The sequence below is a fragment of the Elaeis guineensis genome, chromosome 11 (genome assembly GCF_000442705.2).
Source record: "Elaeis guineensis isolate ETL-2024a chromosome 11, EG11, whole genome shotgun sequence".
NCBI lineage: Eukaryota > Viridiplantae > Streptophyta > Magnoliopsida > Arecales > Arecaceae > Elaeis > Elaeis guineensis.
In genome coordinates this window covers 119,774,474-119,802,281 of record NC_026003.2, presented here as the reverse complement: position 1 = coordinate 119,802,281, position 27,808 = coordinate 119,774,474, and the positions used below count along the sequence as shown (strand labels likewise).

At 38.0% G+C, this 27,808-nt stretch overlaps 2 protein-coding genes and 1 pseudogene across 3 annotated transcripts; 1 reads left to right on the top strand and 2 right to left on the bottom strand.

Annotated features, from left to right (window-relative positions):
* Positions 1 to 811: 811 nt before the first annotated feature.
* LOC105053789 (homeobox-leucine zipper protein HAT4) lies at positions 812 to 3,812 on the top strand. Of its 2 annotated transcripts, none has more exons than XM_010935075.4 (4): positions 812 to 2,081; positions 2,241 to 2,476; positions 2,957 to 3,036; positions 3,154 to 3,812. In XM_010935075.4, the coding sequence occupies exons 1-4, from the start codon at positions 1,922 to 1,924 to the stop codon at positions 3,398 to 3,400; spliced, it is 723 nt and encodes a 240-aa protein (XP_010933377.1). In that variant the 5' UTR covers positions 812 to 1,921; the 3' UTR covers positions 3,401 to 3,812. The 2 variants fall into 2 exon arrangements, with proteins under 2 accessions (XP_010933377.1, XP_010933376.1); XM_010935074.4 differs by having other exon boundaries at positions 1,243 to 2,081; positions 2,235 to 2,476; positions 3,154 to 3,800.
* Positions 3,813 to 4,060: 248 nt separating this feature from the next.
* LOC105053790 (phosphoacetylglucosamine mutase-like) lies at positions 4,061 to 11,092 on the bottom strand (annotated as a pseudogene).
* Positions 11,093 to 18,524: 7,432 nt separating this feature from the next.
* LOC105053791 (uncharacterized) lies at positions 18,525 to 21,880 on the bottom strand. The gene is made up of 4 exons (XM_010935079.4): positions 21,648 to 21,880; positions 20,800 to 21,517; positions 19,107 to 20,707; positions 18,525 to 18,987 (listed from the first exon to the last, which is right to left on the bottom strand). Exons 1-4 carry the CDS (start codon positions 21,759 to 21,761, stop codon positions 18,937 to 18,939), a joined length of 2,484 nt encoding a protein of 827 aa, XP_010933381.1. The 5' UTR covers positions 21,762 to 21,880; the 3' UTR covers positions 18,525 to 18,936.
* Between the last annotated feature and the right edge of the window lie 5,928 nt (positions 21,881 to 27,808).

Sequence of the window (27,808 nt, the reverse complement as noted above, 5' to 3'; positions counted from 1 at the left end):
TCTCCCGATTTTTTAATCATACTTTTGCGATTTTTGCCTTCAGTCTCAGTTAATTTATTTTGCTTTATTTGGGCGCTAAATCAACAGGCACTGGTGATGTAAACTCCTACCAAAAATCTGATTTGTAATAGTTTTTGAGTTGGAGGTTAGGCAAAATTCCTCCTGTTACGTTGTTTGTGTGATGTAATAATAATTAGGCAATGTATTAGACAAATTGACTCTCATGCACCGGAAGTTTATATTGTAAAAGGGATAGTAAAAAAAAGAAAAAGGAAAAGAAAGGATACTGATGTATCACCCCTAAAAAGAACTGATGAAGAAATCTTCAAAAAATCAAAAGAACATGATAGTGTATTCTAACATCAACTTAAATCAATAACATAATTATAATTCTAATACAAATAAGATGGGCAAGATTTGTTGGCTAAAGCTATGCTATACTCAGTATATCTTCCAACTTTCTATGCCGATTTTGAGATATTGTTCAACCATTCTTTTTGTGAATAATATAAACTTAAAAAACAACTACCATTTTGCCAATCTTGCATATGTATTCTCCTGCTTGTGCATATGCAAGAGGGGAACAATATACAAACTAGTAAGTAGAAGGCATTATACAGCAATTAAATGACATGTATGTTAAAGATCAAATAGGAAGTTACAGCCCTTGAGATAAAAGAGGGGATCATTAATAGATATATATTATTGGCATGAAGCTAATGGATGACTGTAACCGTATGTGAGAGATAAAAAGAAGTTTGCGTAAAGAGAGAGTATTGAATGATTGTAATCTCAGCCAAAACACGCACACACACACACACACAGGAATTTTGTTTTCTAGTATCTTTTTAACTATCTAGATGCATGTCTTAGGGATGCAGCATCCACTCGTACGCAGAACCTCTAAGAGGAGGGTGCGACTTCAGAGGCATTTACTATTGTTAGTTCTAATAAACTTTTTAATTCTCGATCTTCTTAAATACTTGTCCTTTTCCTTGGCACCATAAGATATCCGTAAGTTTGACTCGTTTGAGCCTCCCTGACCTTCATTGCGCCTGTTCCTATCATCACCGATGGTTGTCCTTTATTTCTCTCTGTAATAGTTTAATTGCAACTCCCATAGCATGTGCGGGCACCCATGCATGCATCCACACATACAATAAAGATAATTTTTACTTTCTAATATTCTAAATTTCTACCTCAACACTTCTTTATAATATTATTACTTTTTCTCCCAGTGTAGAAGATGCTTCAAGAAATGCACATAATTTTGGTTTTCTACTGCTGTCCCATTAAGTTGCATGATGCATGGCCTAAACACGCCCTACTGCATACCTCCAAATAAAGGACCAAGCAAGTACAATCACAGAGATATGCTTCAGTTTCAAAATCGGCACTTCCAGGACCAATAATTGCCTCCTCATTTTAACAATATATGTTAATTAGAAAACAAAAAGTAATTGAATCTAATTTCTTTTTGTTTAAGTTTCTATACAGGTGGCATGCTTCTATGAGTAGTGAGGTTAGCTTAGATATGGTGGGACCCAACAAACAAGCACCGGCAAACATGACTTCCAGCCTTAGGCTTGGAAATGTTAAAGCAAAAAGATAAAAAGTGAGATCCAAATAGAATTAAGTGGCAGCTGGTTCCCAAGCAAATTATTGGAAGTGTGTAGTATGAAAGCAATCGATGCCATCTCTTTTCTTTTGTAACATTGTGGAGGACACCCTGTGATGATGAAGACAAGGGTGGGAACTTTCTCATCACTTTCCTCCTCATGCCTCTCCTTCGACTTGGAGTCTTGCATTCATGCCCATCACCATCTGAGTCCAATCTCTCACCTCCAGACTCCATCCACGTCTATATATACAAAGTCCCATTGTTGCTCATCTCCTTGCGTCTTCCCATGAGATTTGGGCTATGGATATAGATTCATCTATGCGTAATGGTGACTGGGGTGGTAACCAAAGCTTGACCAGCCAAGAGCCTAAATTGATGGACAAAGACGGAGGGCAACCGACGATCCACCCCTCCCTTCAACTTGAATTGAAGCTACCATGGTCGACCGAGACTGAGTCAGGTAGGTCTCTATTTTCATGGACTCAGCCCATTATCACATAGAAGAGACCTACTTCTTTCTCTTGATGTAGAGAAAGAAGGCCAAGTATATGACCATCTCAAATTTGATGACATGCTTATATATATATATATATATATTTTTGGACTCAAAAAGAAGCAGGGGATGAAGCCAAATCTCGAGGTGGTGTAAAGGGGCCCACTGGGTCTGATGACCCTTGTGATGACACGAAGCCTTCACCTTCGGCTTCCCACCGCGTGATAGCAGAGAGAGGTTCTCAGGGACGTCATAATGATAGTGAAGGTGATGGAGGCAGAGGAAGGAAGAAGCTAAGGCTATCCAAAGAACAGTCTTGTTATCTGGAAGAGTGCTTTAAGGAGCACACCACCCTGAACCCGGTTAGTTATATTAACATATTCATTAGCAAAAAAAGAGCATCCTATAAAAAATCTATAACTTCATTCGTCTCTTCTTCTTGTTCTTCTTCCTCCTCCCCTTTTTCTTTAGTTGGTTGTTTAATTTGGACCTTGAAATGGAATTTGAAATTTCTTTCTTATTTTTAGAAAGAAAACGGCTTCCCTACAGGTTTCACTTCACGAGCAGAGAAATGAGTTTCTTGGACGTCTTCCCAAAAAATAAAACAAAAAAAATTCCATGTTGCATCGTAATTACCAGCCCATCAGAGCTGCACACCTCATTATTATGCTAAATAAGCATGGCTAATTGTGGTAGAAGTCTTTTTTCATTCCTTCAACCAGCCCTTTGGACTTTCTTGCTAAAACCCAAAAGATTACATATAATACACCAAAATGATCACGTAAGTACACTTCTAATTATCGCCAAGTTATTCTCATAAGCCGCGGATTTCATGACTGCAGAAACAAAAGCTTGCAATAGCTAAGAGGCTAAATCTCTTGCCCCGGCAAGTAGAAGTCTGGTTTCAAAACCGAAGAGCCCGGTACCATATAGCTCTTTGTTGCTGTCAAATGATCATGATCTAATAATTGTCCTATCATCCATAACTTCTGGATCATTTCATAATTTTGTGTTTCTCTACTTGCTACATCTGATTCAGAACAAAACTCAAGCAGAGCGAGGTGGACTACAAATACTTGATACAATGGTGCGAGTATCTAACCGAAGAGAACCGAATGCTCCGCAAGGAAATACAGGAGCTCAAAGCATTCAAATCCCCACTCCAGAATGTTCATCACTACAAACAGCAAACGATGCTAACTATGTGCCCCTCATGTCAGCATGCTATTTTTCTTCAAAAAATTGATAGTTTCCATGACACGGCAGACAGAGAGAATCACCCTTGATTGTTATTATGAACAGCAACTTTTGATTATACTGCTGGAGGCTGACACGAGACCCCGAGGATGCTGTAACTTGGGAAATGTCAGCCCTGCCTACTCAAGTTGATGGACCAGGCTAGGATGTTATCAAGCTCGGCTGGTCGTAGGCTGAGTCGTTTGTACGGCAATGCTTAGCCCAGCCAGGTTTTAGCATGAATACATTTTAATACAATTTATATTGTGTAGCAACATGTAAAGATATTGTACCAGTGCACAATATTCGTATATGTGCATGAGGTGTTACATAAAATGTCAAGTTTGTCAACTGAGACCAAAAATTACGTGCATAACTACTGCATGGAAAAAGAACGTAGTTCGATTAACCATGAAATTGGAAAGATAGAAAGTACTTCAAAAATGCATGGAACAAAAAGGAAACATGATGTTAAGGAGAGAGAATCGAAATGGCCCTTCGGACCACCCCTGGTACCGAAAATAAAGCCCTCAAGAGATTAGTACCTATCTATGTATCTATCTATCATTTATTTGTTATGTAGGTTGATGCATGTAACAATATTATTAGAAATATGACAGAAATCTCCGATGGTAACGATTTCTTCGACTCCTCTATCAGTCCTCCATAATTTCTCTCATGCTAATACCATGTGCGCTAATCATTTGCACTTGATAAAATTAAGATCTTTATTTGGCTAACTATCAAAAACAAGTTATACATTGGCCAAGTCCTGGCTAAGAATGTCTTGCAAACAAAATGATGTGAAAAATATGGATCACTTGCTCCTTTCTCAGGGTAACCATCGCAACAGGATTGAACCAACTAAATATTGTTTATAACAAGAAAGGCTGATGCCTAACACTTCCTATCAACCAAATATACCAAAATGGAGAAATCGTCTCAACTCTCAAGCCAATTGGTGAGGACTGCCAGAACCAAGAAGGTGATCAACATGCTGCACTACAGAATGGGCAAGACTGTCAGCTGCCTTCTGTGTGGATGCCTCAGCATATACGCGTATTATATCCTCTGTCCCAGATGGTCGTATAAAACATTGCCCTCTAGTGTACTTGGCTGCAGCAAGTTCCAGCAAAGAAAATCGTATCGAGTAAGAAGTGTATGATTTATTTGTCCAACAGAAAATAGGATAGTAATCATCAAAATCACCTCTGTTTTAGTTACAGGGGTTAGAGAGTGACCAATTAGGTAGGAAATTTCATAGAAGATGTAAAGATGGATTAAACCATCAATCCATATCCAGAAGTGCATAGCTTAGCGGTCTCAGCATCTATCAATTCTTGCAGTTCCAATGCCTTCACAACTTGTGTTTCTGCATTTGCTGTAACTACAGCGCTTCTATCTGCAACATTTACCTGAGCAAAGAAAAAGAAATCATAAAATCAATGGACCCAGAAATATCCCCCACCCCCCCTTTATTATTATTATTATTTTTAAAAACCTCTGTAATAGACACCTACTAAACATAATAAAATTTTGTGTGATACATGTTATACAGAGAAAGTGTAGTTAATTTGGAGTTGGATGTATCCTTTGAAAAAAAAAAAGAGGAGGTTGGTGACAAAGGGCTTACAAGATCCAGCTAACTCCAAATTTTTCAAAAAATTATCACAGGGCTTCTTATTGTAAGGACATGGATCAAGGGTGAAATTGCTGGTTTACCTATCTGTGATGTCACAGAATGATAAATTTCTTGAGCATGATGCATGATTTGTTTTGATTTGATCAAGTTTTCAGGCATGATGCATAATTTATTTTGGTGTGAGTTTTACAGAAAAAGATGTATATCTACATTTTTAAATCTGTAAAGGAATATTTTAACAAGAAGAGCAAGTCCTATTTTGTATAAATTTGCAATAGCAGTATACACAAAGGACTTATTTTGAAGTTTCACTCCAATACCCAGACCTCCAGATAGTGAACTCGTCCAAGTTTCAGATTTTTCAAATGAGTAAAAAAGAAATCACAAGGATGGGTTTTAGTGAGGTATTACCAGATAAAAATCTGTTTGGAAAAAGCAATTACTTATTTTAAAATTAATCAGAATTTTAAATTTATAATAAATGCACAGTCCCTCAAATTTAGCTTAAAACACTGAATCTAAAATAATCTTATATTCCACACCAATCATAAGCTCGATTTATACCCTCATTAGAGTCAATAAAATTAGACACACCCTACCCTTATCCCATACCTAACGATTGCTCATACGTAAATCACTTTCTGTTTACCAACTTAATCTAATAGCAAAATCCATGTCCCTGGAAGATCGAAACAACTCTTTCAACAACAAGACCATGTTCTCACTTATATTTATGAACATTTATTCAATTAACAATGCATCACTAACAATCCCCTTTCCCGACATACACCAATCTGGAAAGATCACAGGACTTGCTGTTGACCCACTTTGGCCACCTTAGATAAGTCTGGACAGGGTTCGGGGGGCAAAATGCGCTATAACCAAGGGAATTAGAGGATCAAAACTACCATAGGGCATAAGTTTTGGTGCCCATTTTCAGCATTTTTCTTCGACAATTGGATAACTTTTTCAAGATTTATGATGTGGTGACTTGCTGATGGGCCTATTGGGCTCCGAATGACCCCATCCTAAGATCATTTAGACCTCCTAAACGCTCGGTATTACATTTTTCCACTTTTGAAAGTTTTTGTCTAAGCTATATCTTCCAATTTGGAAGGAATTAGGTGATGCAGCAAAAGCTCGAGTTGAGGTATAAGTTGAAGATCTAGCTTTAGAAAGATTATAGCTCTTCCATGAGTATTCCTACTAGTCACTTACTATTTTAGGAAAATTGTGATCTTTTTTAACTAGAAGAACTCGTTTGGTTCATGGGAAGAACTTTTCTTTCCAAGAAGTAACTTCCTAGGAAGTTACTTCGCAAAAAGTTATTTGCTGGGAATAGGATTTGGTATATTTGATTGACCATGAAAAAGTGATTTATTGAAGAGCGGCTTATGTTTGGTTGAGCAACCATTTTTCTGAAAACACTATGTAGAATACCTATTATATCCTTAATAAATATAAGATTATACATTTTGCTCCTAAACTTTATATATATAATAATATTATATTTATATTAATATAATATTAATATTAATATGTTATAATATAATATTATATCATAATAATTTATTATATTAATATAATATTAATATATATTATATTAATAAAATATTAATATTTTAATAAAATAAATTTTTTAGTATCTTAATAAATATAATAATTATATTATATTGATATAAATATTATATTAATATCAATAAAAATATTATATTATATAAATATTAAAATATAATAAATATTATAATATTAATATAATATTATATTATCGCTATTTAGTATTTCATCTTAACCATCCATGATATTTTACAAAATCTTAGCCGTAGATCATAAAAAGATATTTTGGACAAGAAAAAAGCACCACCACTTTCCATCCCATAGGAAGTGCCAAAACCCATCCCCCCATGAGTTTTCACTTTCCATAAAATGTGGAAAGTGACTTTTTATGAGAAGAGTTTTTTTCATTCTCTCCTTTTAAAACTCCAATCACACAAAAGACCCCCTCTCCACTTTTCAGGAACTGCCTCTTTCCTCCACTTCCCGCAAACCAAATGAGTCCGAAAAGGAATCCAGACATAACTAGTCCAAATAGAGGTATTGTAATCAATTTTGAAATTCAATTATTGAAAGAAAAAAAGCTTGTACCCTACTTGTGCAATTCTCTAATTTTCTATTATTTTGTTGAGAGATCCAAGTTAAGCAGATCATATGACTTGCTTCCTTCTCTCTTTGATCAGATCATGCATCCACCCCAAAACTCCTACCCCCAACCAAATCCGAACAAAAGGAAAGAAAACTAAGAAAGGAGGGTATTCAATCAAATCTAGCTAGACCTCAGTGGATCCTTGATATAGATATGAAATACATAGATATATAAGCGAACATTAAAATTACAGTTGGCATCACAAGCATAACAACTGACAGAAGTTTATTCAGCCACTCTACTATGGGAAAAGAAGCAAAAAAAATTAGTTGATCAACAATGAAATGCCATGCAAGGGAATATAACAACAATCTCACCTATCAAGCAACAATTTAGCAGAATAGTTGATATCTTGATCCAACAAAATGAAAAAGTGTCCGGCACATCAACAGTACCAATGATTAGAGGGTCTAGCAACCAGCAGAAATGGCAGGCTCAGCAACCAAATCGTATTAGCTGGAAAAGTCAGGAAATGTTTGAAGCACCGTTCAGGTACCAAAATTTAGTTTTGATAAAAAGAATTCATTGTTAAACTTCATTCAAATTATCGAAATCGATGTACAAGTGCACAGTTCACTAATAAAATTGGTAACCTATAAGGGGATAAAAAATGATTACTAATCATACAAGTTTTGAAACACTGTTTCATCTTCATATCCAATACTTGATTTATGCAAGTGTAGGTTGTGCAGAAAGAGCATCATCCAAACAAGCACCCATGTAAGCGATTTACTTTCAGTTGTCTACTGGGCAGGTCGTTGTAAAGTTCACCTTTGGACTGACCATCCCATATATCGCAGAACAGCCTCCACTAAAAGCAACAGGCTAAGAGCATCTCCTACTGCTTGATTGATCAACTGACTGACTGCCAACAATCTAAGAGCAGCCTTATGATGCTCCGAACCTGAGACAAACAATAATGGAACTTACTATTGTACCAAAATATTAGGCATGTAGGCTGCAAATATTCCATAGATTCACGAGCAAACCTGCAGATGTAGAGGCAAGTTCATGGTTCCTAGCCTCCAGCTTAGATAAAAAATTTTCTGAGAACAGAATTGTTCCATGCCCATTTGCCTCAAAATAGATCCCAATGTCATACTAGGAAGCTTTATTGTGCAGATATTTTACACCAGTAGGAGTAAATACCACTTCAAGGCCCCACTGCTTGGGGTAATTTGTTGATGCTCCATTCGCATATGCTGTCTGAACAATGCCAGGTCTTACTGGAAATCTGTTCTGTAGTTCATTTTCCTTCTTTTTAAGAATACTTAGCTGTTCCTTGATGAATACTGCAAAGAGAGATGATATCTTGTCTCCATCAACAAGATCAATGCTATTGCTACTTTGTGATGACACATGGAAATACACAAGCCTGTCAGCATCACCATCCAAACTAGCACACCTGAAACACTAGATTAACCTATGCACTTAGAATTAGATGGAATACAAGTTTATTTATCATGCTAAAACTTATGAAGAAACAGGCAGGCACCTTATTTCTACATCATCAAGGCCAAATCCACATGGACAAACTTTCTCCTTCTGTACATAATCAGCAACACATCTCTCATTAAGTACCCCTTTTCCCTCCTTACCTGAATTTCTCATGTAAATCTGCAGTCCGGTCAGCATTTTCTTCAGTTCTTCAAGCTTCTCGCCACCAACACCATTGGCTCCATGTACAACAAGTTTTGTATCTACCTCATCCTTTACCTTTTCTTTAGGGATCAAGTCCATCAGGCATCTGCATGCAATAGTTTGCATCTTAGCACCCTAAATCATGTTTTTTTCCCCCTTTAAAGCTTGATACTAGTTTTTTATTTAAAAAATTCTTTTCAAACTGACTTGAAAGATCTTGAGAGCTGTGCAAAGTGAACAGTCTCAGATGCCTTCATGCCCTTATTTCTACTCCTAACCATCCAATGGAGTTGTGGAGTTGTTAAGATTCCCATGTCAATTGCAACAGCACCAATTATAGCATTAATTCCCTTCAGCACATGAGAGAAATTGCACTTTTTTCAGATCTGACAGAATAAAATAAACGCATTTATATCACTCCTACCGCATACCTGCTTCGCAGCTTCAAGAAGAGCTTCACCGCTAGGCCTTGTGTCTCTTCCTAACAATATCTCCGCAGATTGTCCCCCTCCTAATGCTATATTCTCCTCATTTACAAAATGAATCACCAACTGACATGTTTAAAACAAAACGCTGAGGCCGGTAGCATGAGCTTGTCACCCAGGAAATGGTAAGAGATGGCTGAAATGTCTGGGTGGTCATAGACTTGGGTAAGATGCACCCCATTTTCACTGCCAGCTACTATGAAAAAATATTTTGTTGGTCTTTACAGGATAACGAATGAAGACATGGACAGGTCTATTAATTAGACATTTGCTTTCGCTGACCAGGTTCAGGAATCAGGACAAATCATTAACCACCTGGGCATCTTGCTTGATCAATGTCGTCTCAGCCATTTGAACAAAAAGTCTTACGGCTTCAACCACCCCTCCCCCCGCCACACCACCCCCCCCAAAAACACACACACACACACGCACCAAAAAAAAAAAAAAAAAGAAACAAAAAAGAAAAAGAAAAATTGTATCCTATAGAAAAGGTCTACGAAGATTGACAGAATTTCAGACTCATAAAAATGGATATACAGTGCATATTTCACTATCTCCAGAGCTATGACTAAAGTTTTTGGTCCAATTTTTTTCTAAAAAATTCTCAGATATCTAAATGGTGATATCGAAATACAGTACTGATTCCTATTGCGAATTACCTAAAAATCAAGTAGGTAGGAGCAATTTGAAAATTTACTAAGAAAAAGGGGACACAACAGAATCACCAAACATGAACCAAAAGAGGCCTTTCCCCTTAACGTGAAACTAACATCATTCAAAAGTCGGTCATCACGAGTTCCGGATACTGACAAATTTGCTGCTATCTAAACCAAGTTATCCAAGAAAAAGGAGAAAAAATCGATAAAGACCATAAACAATGGCAAGGTGAAGAAATCCATCGAGTCAGGTACCGAATAAATTCCAGATAGTAATAAACTATCTGAAATCTAAACCGAATTCCCCACTAAAAACGCCAAGGTCAAGAGAGAACAGAAATAAGGTGAGAACTACCAAGACATGAACTAAGAAGGAGTCCTTTTTTCTTTCTTTTTAACATTAAAGCTAACATGACAGAACTACTAGTCAACATAGATTATAAAAGAAATTGATTGAACCGGGCATTGGATAAATTCCAAATATTGAATAAAATAACCGAAAGTCAACCTTTCGACAAACAAGGCCAATATCAAAACAGAATGGAAAAAAGAGAAGGGAAACGAAGGAAAAAAAGACCAACTTGAAGGAGGTGTTCGGGGTCCGGGGCGTTGGCGACGGCGTCCGCGAAGGGCTCCCACCGCCGCGTCATCATGCCGCCGTTTGGGTCGGCGATCTTGACGCCGTTGTCGGCCACGGGGTTATGGGAAGCGGTAATCATCAGGCCGACGGTGGATCGGGTCTTGAGAGACCTAAATGCCGCCAGTATTGCCGCCCGGAACACCGTCGACGCTAGGATAGAGCCCTCCGACCGGAACCCGGCGGTCCCGTACGTGAACTTCGCCCCTGGAAGCCAAAACTCAGATCTTTATGGTGCCGGGAAACAGAGTGACGAATCTTGAAACGGAGTTTTGGGATGGGCGATGGTGCAAACCATGGGGAAAGGGAAACAGGAGGCGGATTCGAGGAGGAGGGATCGCTGCTTCTCTGCTTCCGCCATGGGCTGCTGATCGGATGAGACCCGAAACTTTGGCACTGGAACTCGTCGGCGAGATGCTCTTTCTCGGCTTAAGGCTGCATCTTACGTTTTCAGCACCGGGCACGTGAGATGCACACGAGGACCATGGGAGATGTCGTGCAATCATAAAATTAAGATTTTTTTTCTTAAAAAAATATTAAACCACCGCAACGCAAGTGTGGTGGCACGTGTGAGAGATTGCTGGATGCCACTGAAAAGTATCGGTGAACAAGAATGATAAAATCGATCCAATTCAATGGATATGTACATTATCCAAATCCAGTCAAATTCAAAAAATAAAATTTAATCAGATTTAGGTTCGAATTTGGATAAAATCTGAAAACTATAGCATGGATATGAATAGGATTATTTTTTATCCAAATATGAATTCGAATCCGATCCGAACTTAAGAGTATGGGTAATCTCCGAATCCATATCCGAATATATATATTTATAATTTTATTTTGATTGAAAATATGTATAAAATTATTTTAGTTGTTTATACGTTCTATGTTGAATTATAATTTTATTTCTATATTTGATTTTTATAAATCTGAATTTATAAATTATATTCTATATTGAATTGATAATTTTATTTTGGTTGATAATATGTATAAAATTATTTTGATTGTTTATTTTTTTTTGGGTATGAGATGGGTTTGGGGTGGATATGGATTGGATATGAAAAAATGGATTACCGTAGGTATCTCTGAATCCATTAAGTACGAGGATAGATATCTTTTATCTTATCCAATCAGGTATCGGATAGGATTTGGATATAAGATATTAAGTTTGGATTTGAAAATGAGTGGTACAATATTTGATCCAAATTCTATCCATTGCCATCCCTACGGCTTACTGCCTGTTGAAATGTAGATGATCATATGAAAGCCAACATTTTATTATAGATGGAGCCTCAATAGCTACAGGTGGGATTATAGCAGTTGAGGATCAGTACATTCTAAAATTTTGTTGTTGTATTTTTTTTCTTCTATATAAAAAAAAATACATCATTAAATTAAATTTTGATAAAAACACACATATTCTTAAATGCTTCTTGAAAGATAGGATATGAACATCCACCAACTGAAGTTGGCTTCATATGGTAACAAAGATGGATAACTATTATAAATAGTTATGCTCGTGCTATGCTAGTATGGACACATCCAAAAAAATAGAAAATTAAAATGGAAGAGGAACAATATCAATATATCATAGTTCACCCAATAGATTTCACCCTAATGCTCCATCACATGGGAGACAATCTAGTGCATAGCATTATTTGCCTCCTAATAGATATGTATGCCGCGTCCCCCCTCCAAAACAAAAAAAATAACTATCTACCATACTCTGAATGTAATATAATGAGGGGGGCCATCTGCCATCTGCCACCGATGCTTGTCTCAAGATCCATCCGATTACCTGTGATAGCCCAAAAACCCAACCCAAACAAAGCCCAGCCCAGCAGACCAAGCCCGAAACGAAAAAAAAAAAAGAGAAAACAGGGGATTCAAAATCGGGAAGAAGACTCCCGATAGGAGTCTTCTTCTCCGGCGAGATCCGGGCTAAATCGGGACTCCTAGGATCCCTCGGAGTCCTAGGGCCCCTATAAGAATACCCCTTCCCCCTTGAGACCGAACATCGGCCTCCTCCCTCTCTCTTTCTCTCCGTTTTTCTCAATCAAAGCCGCGGACACCGTTCGGGTTCTCGCCGTGATTGCTCGCCGGTGTGGTCACCGGAGGCCGGGATGAGCATTCCTTTCCTTCCTCTCTTCTTTCCCTATCTTCCTGTACCTTTGCTTGAGGTGGCCGGCGACGAGTGTCACCGATTTTCGATCGGGAAGGAGACTCTGTTTTTGGGCCTCCTTTTCGTGAATTTTTGGCACCGGCGATCGAAATTGACCGCCGGCCATGTTTCCTCCGTGACCGGAGGAGTGGCCCCCGTCGGCCGCCGACCTCCACCGCGGCGGCCATGGCCTGAACGGCCGGTCAAGGCCGGAGGACTATCGTCCTCTGTTCTGGCACGGGAAGAACCAAGAAAAAGAAGAAAAGAAGAAAAAGAAGAAAAAGAAAAAGAAGAAAAAGAAAAGAGAAAGAAAGAAAAAAAAAGAAAAAGAAAAGGAAAGAAAAAGAAGAAAAAGAAGAAAAAGAAAAGAAGAAAAAGAAAAGAAAAGAAAAGAAAAGAAAAAAAAAATAATAAATATATATATATATATAAGTAAGTAAATAAATAAATAAATAAATAAAAAATTGAAATTGATGAGAGAGAGAGTTTCTCTTTCTTCTTTCAGTCTGAACCCTGACTTTCTCTCTCTGGAATTGAACTTTCTTTCTCTACTTTCTCTCTCTAGAATTTTCTCTCTCTAGCTTGTTTCTCTCTCTTGATGGATTCCTCTCTCTCTAAAGTTATTCCTCTAGGGTTAGCGTAGAGGAAGGCTTCATCTGATGATTCTGATCGAGTTTAGAGACGAGTCTGATTTTAAGCGAGATTTTAATTTTGGGATTTGTTAGATTTAATTTTGAATTAAATTAATGTAAAAATATAATTTTGGATAATAGGCGCAGAAGAATCTACTAGAAGTTAGTCGATCTATTCGTTCAGTGCTCCGTGAAAGGTAAGTAATGAATCATCTTCTCGAGATATTTCATATTTATTCTGAAAATAAATAATTATTCTCTGAAATTATGCATGATTTATGAAATTATGTTTTGAAAGAAAAGTGCTTTTGAAATGTTATGGTATATCGATTTATGCACATGTTTAGTGAAAGATTATGATATATATTATGGTACAAAGTATTTTGATATAGATCGGATTTATGCTCTCAGCCTAACTATGTTTCAGTGGACCCTGCCAATGGGGATTATACGTTGGTATTTGTGGACCCTGTCAGTGGGGGTTGTGCGCTGGTGTTTGTGGACCCTGCCAGTGGGGGTTGTGCGCTGGTATTCTGTGGACCCCGCCAATGGGGGTTAAACGTTGGTCATAGTCGAGGCTGTTGAGTTACGAATGTTTTGAATCGAATCGGATTTATGATTATATTATATGTGAATATTTGAAAATATTTGATTTGTATTAAATCAGCATGGAATATACTCTTATGTTTATTTGCAGCATTATTCTTGAAAATTATATAATATCTGAAATATCTGGTAGAGATACTTGTTACTTACTGGGCTGTCTAGCTCATTACCTTTCTTTCTATTTTTCAGATTCAGATAATTAATTTCGAGCGTGGGAAGAAATATTGGGACAGAGCTTTTAGAGGCGAGATTTAGCATTGTCAACTTCATTGAACTTAAATCATTGTTTTTATTTTTTTAGTAAAAAATTTTATTGGATGTAAGACATTTGATTTAATTACTTGAATTAAAGTTGAATAATAATTATTTGAATTTAATTCCGCTGTGATGCATTGATATCGTGATGAGATGTCTTGCATGCTTATGGAGAGAGTTCTTCATGAGTATGCGGCGGTTGCCGTGACCCTCGATTCATAATCTCGGGTCGGGGGCGTGACAATTAATATGGTATCAGAGCATAAGTGGATAAATTATGACACATAGAATTTGACATAGTATGAGCGTAGGTGGGTAAACATTAAGAATATTGGGACGTTAGAATATGAGCATCATAATAAACCCATCCTAACAAATAGATAAATGAATCTAATAAGGTTTTACTACTACAAGGTTATCATGCCTCCCCGTAGAATGACAAGAACAAGAGTTTATTTATTTGAAGCAAAAGGGTATGAGTGTGACTGAATATGAAGCAAAATTTACAGAGTTAACAAAATTTGCTCCGAGATTAGTGGATGGTGAGCAAAAACGTGTTCACAAGTTTGAGATGGGACTGAGAACTGAGATTCGAAAACAAGTGGTTCCATATGAATTGACAACTTATGCCGACGTGGTAAACAAAGCACTAATAATTGAAAGGAAAGTCAATGAAGAACGTATGGAAAGAGAAAGAAAGCAAAGAAAGAGAGCAAAAATCAAATGATACACAAGGGCAGAATAATAAAAACATCAAAAGATCAGCTAAGGGAGCAGTAGACAATAAGACTCAACAGATTGATGGTGAGCCGTGCTTCAGATGTGGCAAAAATCATGCAGACAAGGATTGTTATTAGAATACCGGTGCTTGTTTCAAATGTGGTCAGAAGGATCATAAAATTGCTAGCTGTCCGCTAAATACTAAAAATCAAATTGGTCAAAGAACTCATGAAGGACAACATAAGGGTGGTGGACAGATTTCTAAAAATCAGAGAAGAATGAATGCGCTTACTCTACAGAATGCACAGGCTTCCAATACAATGGTGATAGGTATGAAAAATTTCGAGGACGAAATTTCTTTTTAGGGGTGAAGAATGTGATAGCCCAAAAACCCAACCCAAACAAAGCCCAGCCCAGCAGACTAAGCCCGAAACGAAAAAAAAAAAAAGAGAAAACAGGAGATTCAAAATCGGGAAGAATACCGGGCTAAATCGGGACTCCTAGGACCCCTCGGAGTCCTAGGGCCCCCTATAAGAATACCCCTTCCCCCTTGAGACCGAACATCGGCCTCCTCCCTCTCTCTTTCTCTCCGTTTTTCTCAATCAAAGCCGCGGACACCGTTCGGATTCTCGCCGTGATTGCTCGCCGGTGTGGTCACCGGAGGCCGGGGTGAGCCTTCCTTTCCTTCCTCTCTTCTTTCCCTATCTTCCTGTACCTTTGCTTGAGGTGGCCGGCGACGAGTGTCGCCGATTTTCGATCGGGAAGGAGACTCTGTTTTTGGGCCTCCTTTTCGTGAATTTCCGGCGCCGGCGATTGAAATTGACCGCCGGCCATGTTTTCTCCGTGACCGGGGGAGTGGCCCCCGTCGGCCGCCGGCCTCCACCGCGGCGGCCATGGCCTGAACGGCCGGTCAAGGCTGGAGGACTATCGTCCTCTGTTCCGGCATGGGAAGAACCAAGAAAAAGAAGAAAAGAAGAAAAAGAAGAAAAAGAAAAAGAAGAAAAAGAAAAGAGAAAGAAGGAAAAAAAAGAAAAAGAAAAGGAAAGAAAAAGAAGAAAAAGAAGAAAAAGAAAAGAAGAAAAAGAAAAGAAAAGAAAAGAAAAGAAAATAATAATATATATATATATATATATATATATATATATATATATATATATAAGTAAGTAAATAAATAAATAAATAAATAAATAAATAAATAAATAAAAAATTGAAATTGATGAGAGAGAGAGAGTTTCTCTCTCTTCTTTCAGTCTGAATCCTGACTTTCTCTCTCTGGAATTGGACTTTCTCTCTCTAGAATTTTCTCTCTCTAGCTTGTTTCTCTCTCTTGATGGATTCCTCTCTCTCTAAAGTTATTCCTCTAGGGTTAGCATAGAGGAAGGTTTTATCTGATGATTCTGATCGAGTTTAGAGACGAGTCTGATTTTAAGCGAGATTTTAATTTTGAGATTTATTAGATTTAATTTTGAATTAAATTAATATAAAAATATAATTTTGGATAATAGGCGCGGAAGAATCTACTAGAAGTTAGTCGATCTATTCGTTCAGTGCTCCGTGAAAGGTAAGTAATGAATCATCTTCTCGAGATATTCTATATTTATTCTGAAAATAAATAATTATTCTCTGAAATTATGCATGATTTATGAAATTATGTTTTGAAAGAAAAATGCTTTTGAAATGTTATGGTATATCGATTTATGCACATGTTTAGTGAAAGATTATGATATATATTATGGTACAAAGTGTTTTGATATAGATCGGATTTATGCTCTCAGCCTAACTATGTTTCAGTGGGCTCTGCCAATGGGGATTATACGTTGGTATTTGTGGACCCTGCCAGTGGGGGTTGTGCGCTGGTGTTTGTGGACCCTGCCAGTGGGGGTTGTGCGCTGGTATTCTGTGGACCCCGTGTCAATGGGGGTTAAACGTTGGTCATAGTCGAGGCTGTTGAGTTACGAGTGTTTTGAATCGAATCGGATTTATGATTATATTATATGTGAATATTTAAAAATATTTGATTTGTATTAAATCAGCATGGAATATACTCTTATGTTTATTTGCAGCATTATTCTTGAAAATTATATAATATCTGAAATATCTGGTAGAGATACTTGTTACTTACTGGGCTGTCTAGCTCATTACCTTTCTTTCTATTTTTCAGATTCAGATAATTAATTTCGAGCGTGGGAAGAAATATTGGGACAGAGCTTTTAGAGGCGAGATTTAGCATTGTCAACTTCATTAAACTTAGATCATTGTTTTTATTTTTTTAGCAAAAAATTTTATTGGATGTAAAACATTTGATTTAATTACTTGAATTAAAGTTGAATAATAATTATTTGAATTTAATTCCGTTGTGATGCATTGATATCGTGATGAGATGCCTTGCATGCTTATGGAGAGAGTTCTTCATGAGTATGCGGCAGTTGCCGCGACTTTCGATTCATAATCTCGGATCGGGGGCGTGATATTATCATCGTTAAGTCACTCTCGAGTGAGATGCAATCTACCCATAAGGATGAACCTCGCATGGCTGATTCCCTCCCATACCGCTCTATACTCAATTCTAGAAACTAAAAATTTCAAAAATCTAACTACCACCCACAACAATAAATTTGCAGTCTGGATCTCTAATAATGAATTCTGCCTTTACGACCATTGTTTGCCATACAACCATTGAAGTTTATCTTGAGGAAGCAAAGGGATGCACCTTCCAAGTGATAAAGACCATTTGGATCATAGCTATAGCTGATGGGAAGTCCCAAGTGCCCCTCACTAGCAACGGATTTCCAGCATAAGATAGGTACATATTTTCAGTAGCATGAGAGAAGGCCTGCTCCAGAATGAATCTTAGAGTCTGACTGTTGTGCTCAAACATCCAGATGTTCCAAGCTAGCCAAAAATGATATGCAACATATACGGCTCCGATGCTTTGGGAATAATGCTCATGCATCCTTTCAAGTAGGTAAAGAAGATCTCAATCAATGATGCAGATTGATTGGCCACCACAGGTATATCACAGAGCCTCCAAATTTGAATCACCTTTGGGCACTGGAATAGGACATAGACCACAGCCACTCATTTCAATATTAGGAGGTATTTGATTGGAGAGAACGGGAGTTTAGAATCGAAATCAGAATAGGTAACTCTCATTCCAACTATTTGGTTAGGAAGAGTCTCATTTCGATTTCGATTCTAAGGTGACATGGAAATGGATCAATCTATATAAAACTCAATCCCTAGTCTCCTCTATGAATTCAATTTTCTATTCCAATTCTGATTCTGATTTCGATTCCGGTCACGAACCAAATGCTTTAAGGGATTTGGTCATTCCGATTCTGATTCCAAGCCATTCTGATTTTCATTCCCATTTTTATTCTGGTTACGAACCAAACGTCTCTTTATTTTTTTTGACAATAGCAGCAAGATAGAAAGGGTAGAGAAAAATAAAATGCTAGTCATCATATCATCATATATCAAATTTGTAGCTGACTCCAATTTACGGAACAATAAAAAAGTGAAAAAAAGGGATCCATTATCCTTTTTTTCCCCTGAAAATAGGAGGATCAAGTCCACCTTTACAAATGCATTCGATAATGAAATGAAGACAATAAGAAGGTAACAGAATTTTACCAGGACAATACATATTAGAGGAGAGCAAGAGCCATAAACAAGACCCATTCACCATCAATTTTAATCTGACTCTAGCAACAGTTAAGCAAAGGGGAAAAATTTTAAAAAAAATGGGAAATACAAGGCTGTAGAAACCTTGGTTTCACAGCGAAAACCCAACTTGTAGACTTCATACCAACATCCAAAGTTGCAATAGCAGAAAGCAAAATATTGAAATAGAAGCAAACAAGACAATCTTTATTCATCTTGAGCTCATGTATCTTTTCGTTTCTAGCAATTGCAAAACCAACAGCATTATCAGCACATCATCCATCACATACGGTTGTCATTTAGCTCTGTAAGAGCTGCCCTTTTGCCTTCCACCTAACCAAAAAAATAAGAGGCATCATCATTTAAGAGTAAGTAATATAATCTTAAAACAATTGCTCAAACTAAACAATTATTTAAAGCTTAAGCTGCTTTGTAACAAAATCCTTCGTTACCTTCTTATTGTTGAGATTGGTGGCCTTCTCCCTTACCAATGCCTTGAGCTTTCTCAGACTCAAACTATTGTAATCGGGCAAGCTTGGCTTCTCCACTTTGCATTTCACCTCTGCAACTCGTTCGCCGACTTCCACCATAGTCAACCCATTCACTGCATTCTTGTCCAATCTATTCTCCTTGTTATCGTCACCGCCTCCACTCTCCGTCGTATAAGTATCAGCCGGCATCCACTTTTCCGCCACTCTCTTCTTCTCACCTCCCTCGATCTCCGGAATGGTCTCATTGCTGTCGGTCTCGCGGACGCAGTGATCTGGACCCCCCGGTGCTCCGACATGGAGGTCGGAGTCTGTAAGGTCTCCGGTCAGATCTTCAAGCTCAGGCACTGTCCTGGCCGGAGATTCTCCGATGAGACCTCCGACCTGAGCCGAGGTCTCGATATCTGGAGATTCTCTGCCGGAGCCCTCTGGGCCTTCGATCAGATCACCGACCTGAGCCGATGGCTTCGCTGGAGATCCAGCGGCGGAGTCCGCAGGGTCTTCTACCTGATCTCCACCCATGGCCAAGGTCTTGGCTGGAGATCCGGTGGCATCCGAGGAGGGAGATTGCTGGAGAGTTGGGGAAGCGGCTGCCTCGAGGACGCCCTCCGGCTCCAGTGCCATCTGGTTGCCGATCAGAATGCCATCGTCGGATTCCCCAGCGTCCTCCGGGATCTCAATGCCGTCACCGGAAACATCGGTTTCGGCGGCTGGAATCTCACAGGGGAATTCAGCTGGAGCATCTCCATTCTCTATATTAGCTTGTAGATCTGTAGAGGCTTCAATCTCCGGTGCCTGATCAATCGGCAATTCGTCGCCGGAAACCTTGGTTTCCTCCAAACTGTTGCCGGTTGGTAAGACAGCTAGGCTCGCTTCTTCTTCTTCTTCTTCTTCTTTGTTCTGGGTAAGATCGTCCGGGATCTGATCGCTCGTCGCTTCGACCTCGCCGTGGAGTTCGACTGCCGGATTCTTTTCAATGACTGGTGAGTCTCCGGCAGCTTGGGTTTCCAGCAGTTGGCGGGCGGAGTCTTCGACGTTCGCCGGGATTTCGTCGGAGAGGGAAGGATCTGGTAGAGCGGAATCCAGATGTTCACCGCCTTCGTGATCTTCTTTAGACCCTTCATCTGTCACCATCGGATTTTCCTCTGGTGTTCCATTCGATGGAACCTTCTGGTCTTGATTTGTCTCTGGGGTAGGCTCCGAGGATACCAGCCCCCTGATCGGTGATTCTTCTGGTTCAGATAAGATATGATCTTCTTGTTTGCCACCCTCTTCCTCCGGTACCTCCTCTGATATCTGTTCTCCTTCGGCTTCATTACCCAAATTGTTCCCCATTGGAGCAGAATTCTTGGTTTCTTGAGTCGTTTCATTGTCAGCTCTATCCGTGCTTAAGTCTTGGACTCCATCGTTCCCGTCCTTCTTTATCCCTGAATCTCTAGAATCAGAAATGGCTCCGTTCTGGACCTCAGGCTTCATCCCCTCCTCCATTAGAATCTCATCATATTTCACGTCAGAAATGTGCAAAGGATCATTCTTTGGATCCACGGAATCCTCAATGGTGATATCTGTGTAGAATCCATCAATCATCAAAAAAAAAGAAACGGGGGAAAAGGGAGGGAGGGACGAGAAAACTTTATGAAGACCAAAAAAGTTTCACCTTTTCTGTCTTGTTCTTCTCCTTCTTGGGCCAAAGCTGCAATCTTGACAGCAGCTTTCGCCCTTGTGGTCCTCCTCCCAACATTTGCTGCAACATCCACGGCAGTCTCTTCCATCTGTTTCCTTGTAGATTGCCTTGTTCTGCGAGTAGTCCTCAAGCCCACGGTTTCCTCTTGCTTCTCTTCCCCTGCCATGGGGGCTTGGGCTCCCCTTCGAGCCGATGCTCTTCGGCTATATCGGGTGGCTGGGGTAATGGATACTTCAAGAGGATCTTCGTGTCCTTCTGTTTCCTTGCTTGCCTTTCTCCTTGTGTTCCGGGCAGCCGCTGGAGTCTTGGGAATCTCTTTCGGCTCATCTTCTTGCTTTTGCTCTTCTTCTTGAGGCGCCTTTTCATCCTTCTTGCCGGCTCTTCTTCGTGTGCTTGGTGCTGCCTGCGGCTTCTGACCAGTGCAAACGTCTGGGCTCTTGGGAGCATCCTCTGGCCCTTGTTTCTTTTCTTCCTCGTCTTCAGAAACTAGTTTCATGATCTCAGAAGCTTTAATGGCCACACGACGAGCACGAGGCAGGGGACTCCCATGTTGCTCCTCGGGTTCATCTGGAATGGGTACCCTTCGAGCCGAGGTTCTCCGGGATGTACGAGGTAGGTTTGGAGACCTCACCTCTACTTTCACAGGGGACCGGAACTGCGATGCTTCTTTGATTTCTTCAATACCTTCAACCTGATTTAGAGTTGAAGGATTGAAATCGGGAAAACAATCAGAAAAGAAATGAAAAAATGGAGTAAAAACAGGAAAAAAATTTAAAAAAAATAAAAAAAAAGGCAAGAAACAAGGAGGAGATGGTCCTTACGGTTTGGAGAGCTTGGAGGGCATCGGCCATGGCGACATTCGTCATGTTGGCTGGAATCCGATTCTTCTTGCAGAGCGTCTGCAGATCTCTCCTCGATAGGCCGTGGAAGTCCATGTCTCGGAATGGATAAAGAAAGGAAGCTTAACTTCGAGGTGACTGGGGGAATACTGATAAGAGGAGGGCGGTGGATGAATGATGGATTGGTACACGCTGAGGGGAAGCGGAAGGAAGGGCTCAGATATATAAAGGTGAGGACGAGTGCTTTCAAAAATATGACCGTTGCTGGAGGTTATCTAAAATTTTTGAAAAAATGACCGTTGGTTCATTGGCGAAGCTTGGGGCGGCCGCGCTGGGGAGCGGATTCGCCGCATCCACCCAAAAAGGGTAAAAACTCGTACGCGCGTCAACGACCCGTGCAGGTATAGCAAGCAGACCGTCCGTCCGATTGGACATATGAACGGCTGTCTGGCGCTCACCTCACACCTCACGGCCTTTCCACTTTTTCGGTCAAGCTAGAATTAAAAATTGTTTATTGGAACAACAGTCGTCAGGGAGTTGATCGACAAATACTCACTCATACTCGCTAGACGTGTATTGTTTAAAAATAGGACTATTTTCAATCAATTTATGAAGCCAATGATAATATTTTCTTATATATTCTGGTACCTAGCATGTACGAATCTGCCCTCGTCGTAAAAAAAAAAATATTTTTATTTATTATGATTACTTGATTCACCTATTTTTATTAATAATTTTATATTTAAAAAAATTTTCAAATATGCCAAATAATGAACAGTACATTGATTGCTTAATAAAAGTGTTGTCGTAGTGGAACGAAGGACGTCATTAAGTTCATATTAATTGTCAGTCAAGAATGATTTTGATTTATATAGAAAGTAACTATTTTTTCATATAAGATATTTTTTAAAAGATAAAATTATGAAGTCTATGAAACAGAGCAGATAATACCTTATATGCAGAGACATGAGTCCTTGACCGTAATAAAAGGCAAAGAAGTTTAATCCAGATCTCTCTTCAATACGGTTTATACTATAACACCACCAAGTTTAAATAGATGAATCACATTACAGTAATAAATCTGTGGTGACCCAGACTAGCCCAAACATCCCAACAGGGTCCGCTCCTTAGGTGGTGCCCTGTAGCCTCTTAAAATCGAAAACAGATGTTGGAGATGGGGGAGAGGATTTTTCTATTTTTTTAATCTTTTTCTGAGCCAAACCCCCACACACATTTGCCTCTTACATTTCTTCCCTTTCCCATGACCTCGCTCTCTCTTCCATGCTCTTCTTCTCTTATTTCTGGTTCTCCTCCTCTTTTGTCAACAAGGAAAGAAGAAAGAAAAGAGAGAGAACCCCCCCTCTTCCTCTTTGATACCCCTTTATCATTTTTTCTTGAGTATCTTTGAACCATACCTTTGTCCCACTTGGTATTAGGAAGCGGGACAAGATTAATGGCTTATTCTCCGTTATAGCAATAGTTAGTGCAAAAAATAGAATTCAGAAGTTTTAGAAATTTGAGAAAAAATTTTAAGATTCTTAGAGATTTTTAAAAATTAATTTTAAAGAATATTAATGTGCTACTGATTTGATACATATTGAATTATTAGGTCCTGAGAAACTCTAAGGTTGCATTTAGATTGTCGGGTGATTTAAATTTGCGAGATAAGTAATATTTATATTTTATAATAATTAATCATAATTAAATAAAAATTTATCTTATTTCTTTGAAATGATATAAATGGCCATGACTGCATTTAGATTAATTGTGCATGAAATTTTGCATGGAGTTTCTTTAATTATGAATAATCGATTAGTAATTTGAATTCTCCAGATTGAAATGAATGGTGTTACATGCTTTGATCGGATCAAGCTAACAAAATCTTGATTATTGCTTATTAGATTATATATATCATAGCTGTATCAGAGTTATATCGAAGTTGTATCAAAACTATACTAAAACTGTATTGAAGTTGTATCGAATGAAAAAAATACATAAATTATGTATATATTTATATACATATCACTTGACTCTCAGTCTTATTATGCTAGATGTCTAGACTTGAATACTTGAGTGGGCAATCATGGACTCGAGATTCTCACTATGAGGGCAAATGTGGATTTGAGATCTTCGCCATGGGGGTGATCATGATAATCCCTACCACAGGAGATATTGTGGTGACCCCACCATAGGGGTAATCATGATGATACTTAAGCTGCAGGGATGTAAATGCACCATAATAGGGACTGTAGAAATATAAAAATTGGATACTTATGTTTAATTATAGTATTACAAAATTAAATATATAATAGACTTTCATATGATTTATTGATTTCTATGTTATACAAAAGTGGGCATATGACTGTGTTTTGAATACCATTAATTATATGATTTTGATATTGAATATATTGATATCCTATATTATATGATGTAACTAAGTTGCATGTAAATCTGATTTAAATTAGTTTTATAAGTGTATTTATTACTTATTGAGTCGGGAAGCTCATAATCTTTCTTTGTTGTTTCAGATTCAGGGTTTAGGGGTCAGTTTGTCTGAAACTTTGGGGAATAGTTAGGGGCAAGACCGTTTTTGTAGCTAGTAGAATTAGTTTGTTCAAGTATATGTATATTATAGTATTTTCTGAATTGTGTAATTGACTTATTTACTAGAAGTTTTGGCTTGTAAAATTTAAAAAAAGAATCCTCTGATATGATGTTTGGTAGCATGACATCATATATGAATGTTTAGGTCTATAGTTTGGGTGCTCTAAAATTTATTGTCTCTTGAACAAGAATTGTATAAATTGCAGGTTATATTGATTCATTGATAGGTGGATATTTTGCATACCTATTGAGATAGTTTCCTATAAGTATATGGTGGCTGCTTACATTCCCAATATTCAAAACCAAGGTCAAGGGGTGTGACAATTAAAGTGGTAACAAAACATAGGTTGAAATTTGTAGAAAATTTTTGGCCCTAAGATTTGACACACATTGATTGTAAGTGGGATAATTATCTGATGCTTAGAAATATTTCTGTCTATTATGGGTGCTAGATCTAAATCTTGATTATTCATAATCTTACCATTGAACTTTGTTATTGTCTCAATGTAAATAAGAAATGGCACTCCGTTATGTTAGGAAGATTGTCAGCATTGTAGATTACTCTCAAGCTGGTGAATTTTTAAACCATGAGGTTGATAATAATGATCAGTAAATGGGTGCCAGGGTGGCAACTAAAAATGTTCAAGTTGAGTAACCATAATAGCTTGCAGTACTTTAGATTGTAGAGAGCATGACAGAAATGATGCTGAAATAGTAACAACAATTTAGGGGTTAGCAAGTGAAACAGCAGAAGTGGTTTCAAAAGCAACAATTGCAATTTTAAAAGTAAATGTAGGAATAATTTTTTCATCAACAACAATAAATGTTGCAATAAAAGAATCATAGCCATCCAGTGTTGGGCCTCAGATGGTGCAGCATGGTGGTATAGCAGCATTTAGAAATATGGCCCCTTCAATTTTCAGAGGAACTACTGAACTATTGAATGCTAAGGATTGGTTGGAGGAGATGGAAAAAGCGTTTGTTATCACAAAATGTTCAGAAAAAGATAAAATAACCTATGTCTCTTATATGCTTGAGGTTGAGCCCTCGGATTGGTGGAGGATGGCGCAGATCAAGTATGCTTCTGATGTAGAGCTCTTCACCTGCGAGAAGGTTTGTAAAGCTTTCTATAAATGTACTTTTCTTCTAGTATTAGAGCTCAAAAAGAGTAGAAATTTATTGTTTTAAGACAGAAAGGCATGATTGTAGCACAGTATGAAACTAAATCTAATGAACTTGCTTAGTTTATGCCCAAACTGGTAGAAGATGAGGAGACCAAAGTTCATAAGTTTTAGATGCATTTAAGAACAAAAATTAGAAAAATAGTAGCACCCTTGTAGTTGACCACCTATATAGATATGGTGAATACTATATTGATAATAAAAAGAGAAATTGGGCAAGAATAGAAGAAAAAAGAGGGTCAGAAAAAGAGATTTAGACCAACTATAAGATATAGTGGGCAAAGTTCAACCTAACAATCAAAGAAACCAATTCAATAGGAAGTGGCTAGACAACTTTAATCAAGTTCAATGCTATTTTGGTGTGGAAAGAATTACTTAAATAAGGATTGCCCTTTGAATATTGGTGCTTATTTTAGATGTGGCCAGAAGGGTCACAAGATAGCAATTTGGCCAACACTAGCCGAGAGTCAGACTATTTCAATACTTATTCTTCGGCTAGCTTAAGTACCAGTAAGCAGAACTCCTATGAGAGAGAGCAGAGTGGAAAGCCAAAAATCTCAGACTCAAGAGCAAGTATATGCCATTACTCATCAAGATGCCCAAGCTTCTAATATAGTGATGGTAGGTACTATTCTAGTACTCAACACTTATGCATATGTTTTGTTTGATTCTGATGCCACTTATTCCTTCATATCCACTACATTTGTTGAAAACATGATATGTTGTATGAACCTTTAGAATGGTAGTATATACTGAAACTTCGATTGGAGATGTATTGATCACAGGTTATGTCTGCAAGTCCTGTGCTATTAAAATAGGAGATACAGAGTTGGTGGCAGATGTGATAGTGCTAGAAATGAGAAACTTTGATGTGATACTAGGAATAGATTGGTTAGCTACCTATTATGCCTCAGTTGACTATCATAAAAAGATTGTGAATTTTCATATTTCTGAGTGGAAGCATATCACTATGGATTTTATAATTGGTTTGTCGGAAACTCCTAATAGTAATGATGCAATCTGGATAATTATTGATAGATTAACTAAATCATCTTATTTCTTAGCATACAGAGTTAGTCACATTTTTGAAAGGCTAGTTAAGCCTTATATTAAGCAAATTATGAGACTGTATGGTGTCTCTGTGACTATCGTATCAGATAAAGATACTTGATTTACATCTCAATTTTAGAAAAGATTGCATAAAGCCATAAGAACTAAATTAAATTTTAGTATTGCTTTTCACTTCCAAACAAATGGACAGTCAAAAAGAATTATTTAGATATTAAAGGATATGTTAAGAACTTATGTTATTGATCTTAAAGGCTTTTGGGAAGAACATTTATTTTCAGTAGAATTTGCCTATAATAATAGTTATCAATCTAGGATACAAATGATATTTTATGAAGTATTATATGGAAGAAAATATAGATCCTCGATATGCTAGGATGATGTGGGTGAAAAGAAATTATTAGAATCTGGACTAGCATAGCATATAGTAGAATAGATTTATTTAGTCAGAGAGCATCTCCATACAGCTCAAAGTAGACAGAAAAATTATGCAGATATCAGGAGGCAAGAATTAGAGTTCTAGATTGGTGATTACATATTCCTAAGGATATTGCCTATTAAAAGAATTGTAAGATTTAAAATTTGGGATAAGTTGAGCCCGAGATATGTTGGTCCATTGACAATATTGGAGAGAGTTGGTGCAGTGGCTTATAGACTTGCTTTGACCTCTATAATTACTGGTATACATAATGTCTTCCATATTTTTATGTTGAGAAAATACATATTAGATCTCCGTCATATTATAGAATATGAACCCTTATAGTTCAGAGAGGATTTAAGGTATGAAGAGTATTTTGTATAAATAGTAGATCAAAAAGATCAAATATTGTGAAAACGGATTATTTTATACGTTAAGGTGCGGTAGAGCAATCATCAGTGAAAGAAGCTACTTGAAAATTAGAGGAAGAAGTGAAGCAAAAGTATCATAATCTATTTAAGAACTCAGGTATTTAATTTTATGGATGAAATTTAATTAATAAAAAAATATGTTGACTCAGGCAGATCCAAACCCAAACCCAGTAGGGCCCGCTCCTTAGGTGGTGCCCTTGGTATCTTAAAATTAAGAATGGCGGGGGGCGGGGGGGGGGGGAGAATTTTTCTGTTCTCCTGATCTTTCTCTGAGCCAAACCCCACACCGCCATCCCTCTTGTTGTGCCCACCTCTCATCCTCCCGGGCATTCTCTCGACATCTCTATCCCGGTCTGCCACTGTTGCCTGCTTTTTCATCTCTCTCTCATACCCTCTTTGTCTCTTGGGTTTCTTCTCTTTTTCATGACCTCTCTGTCTTCT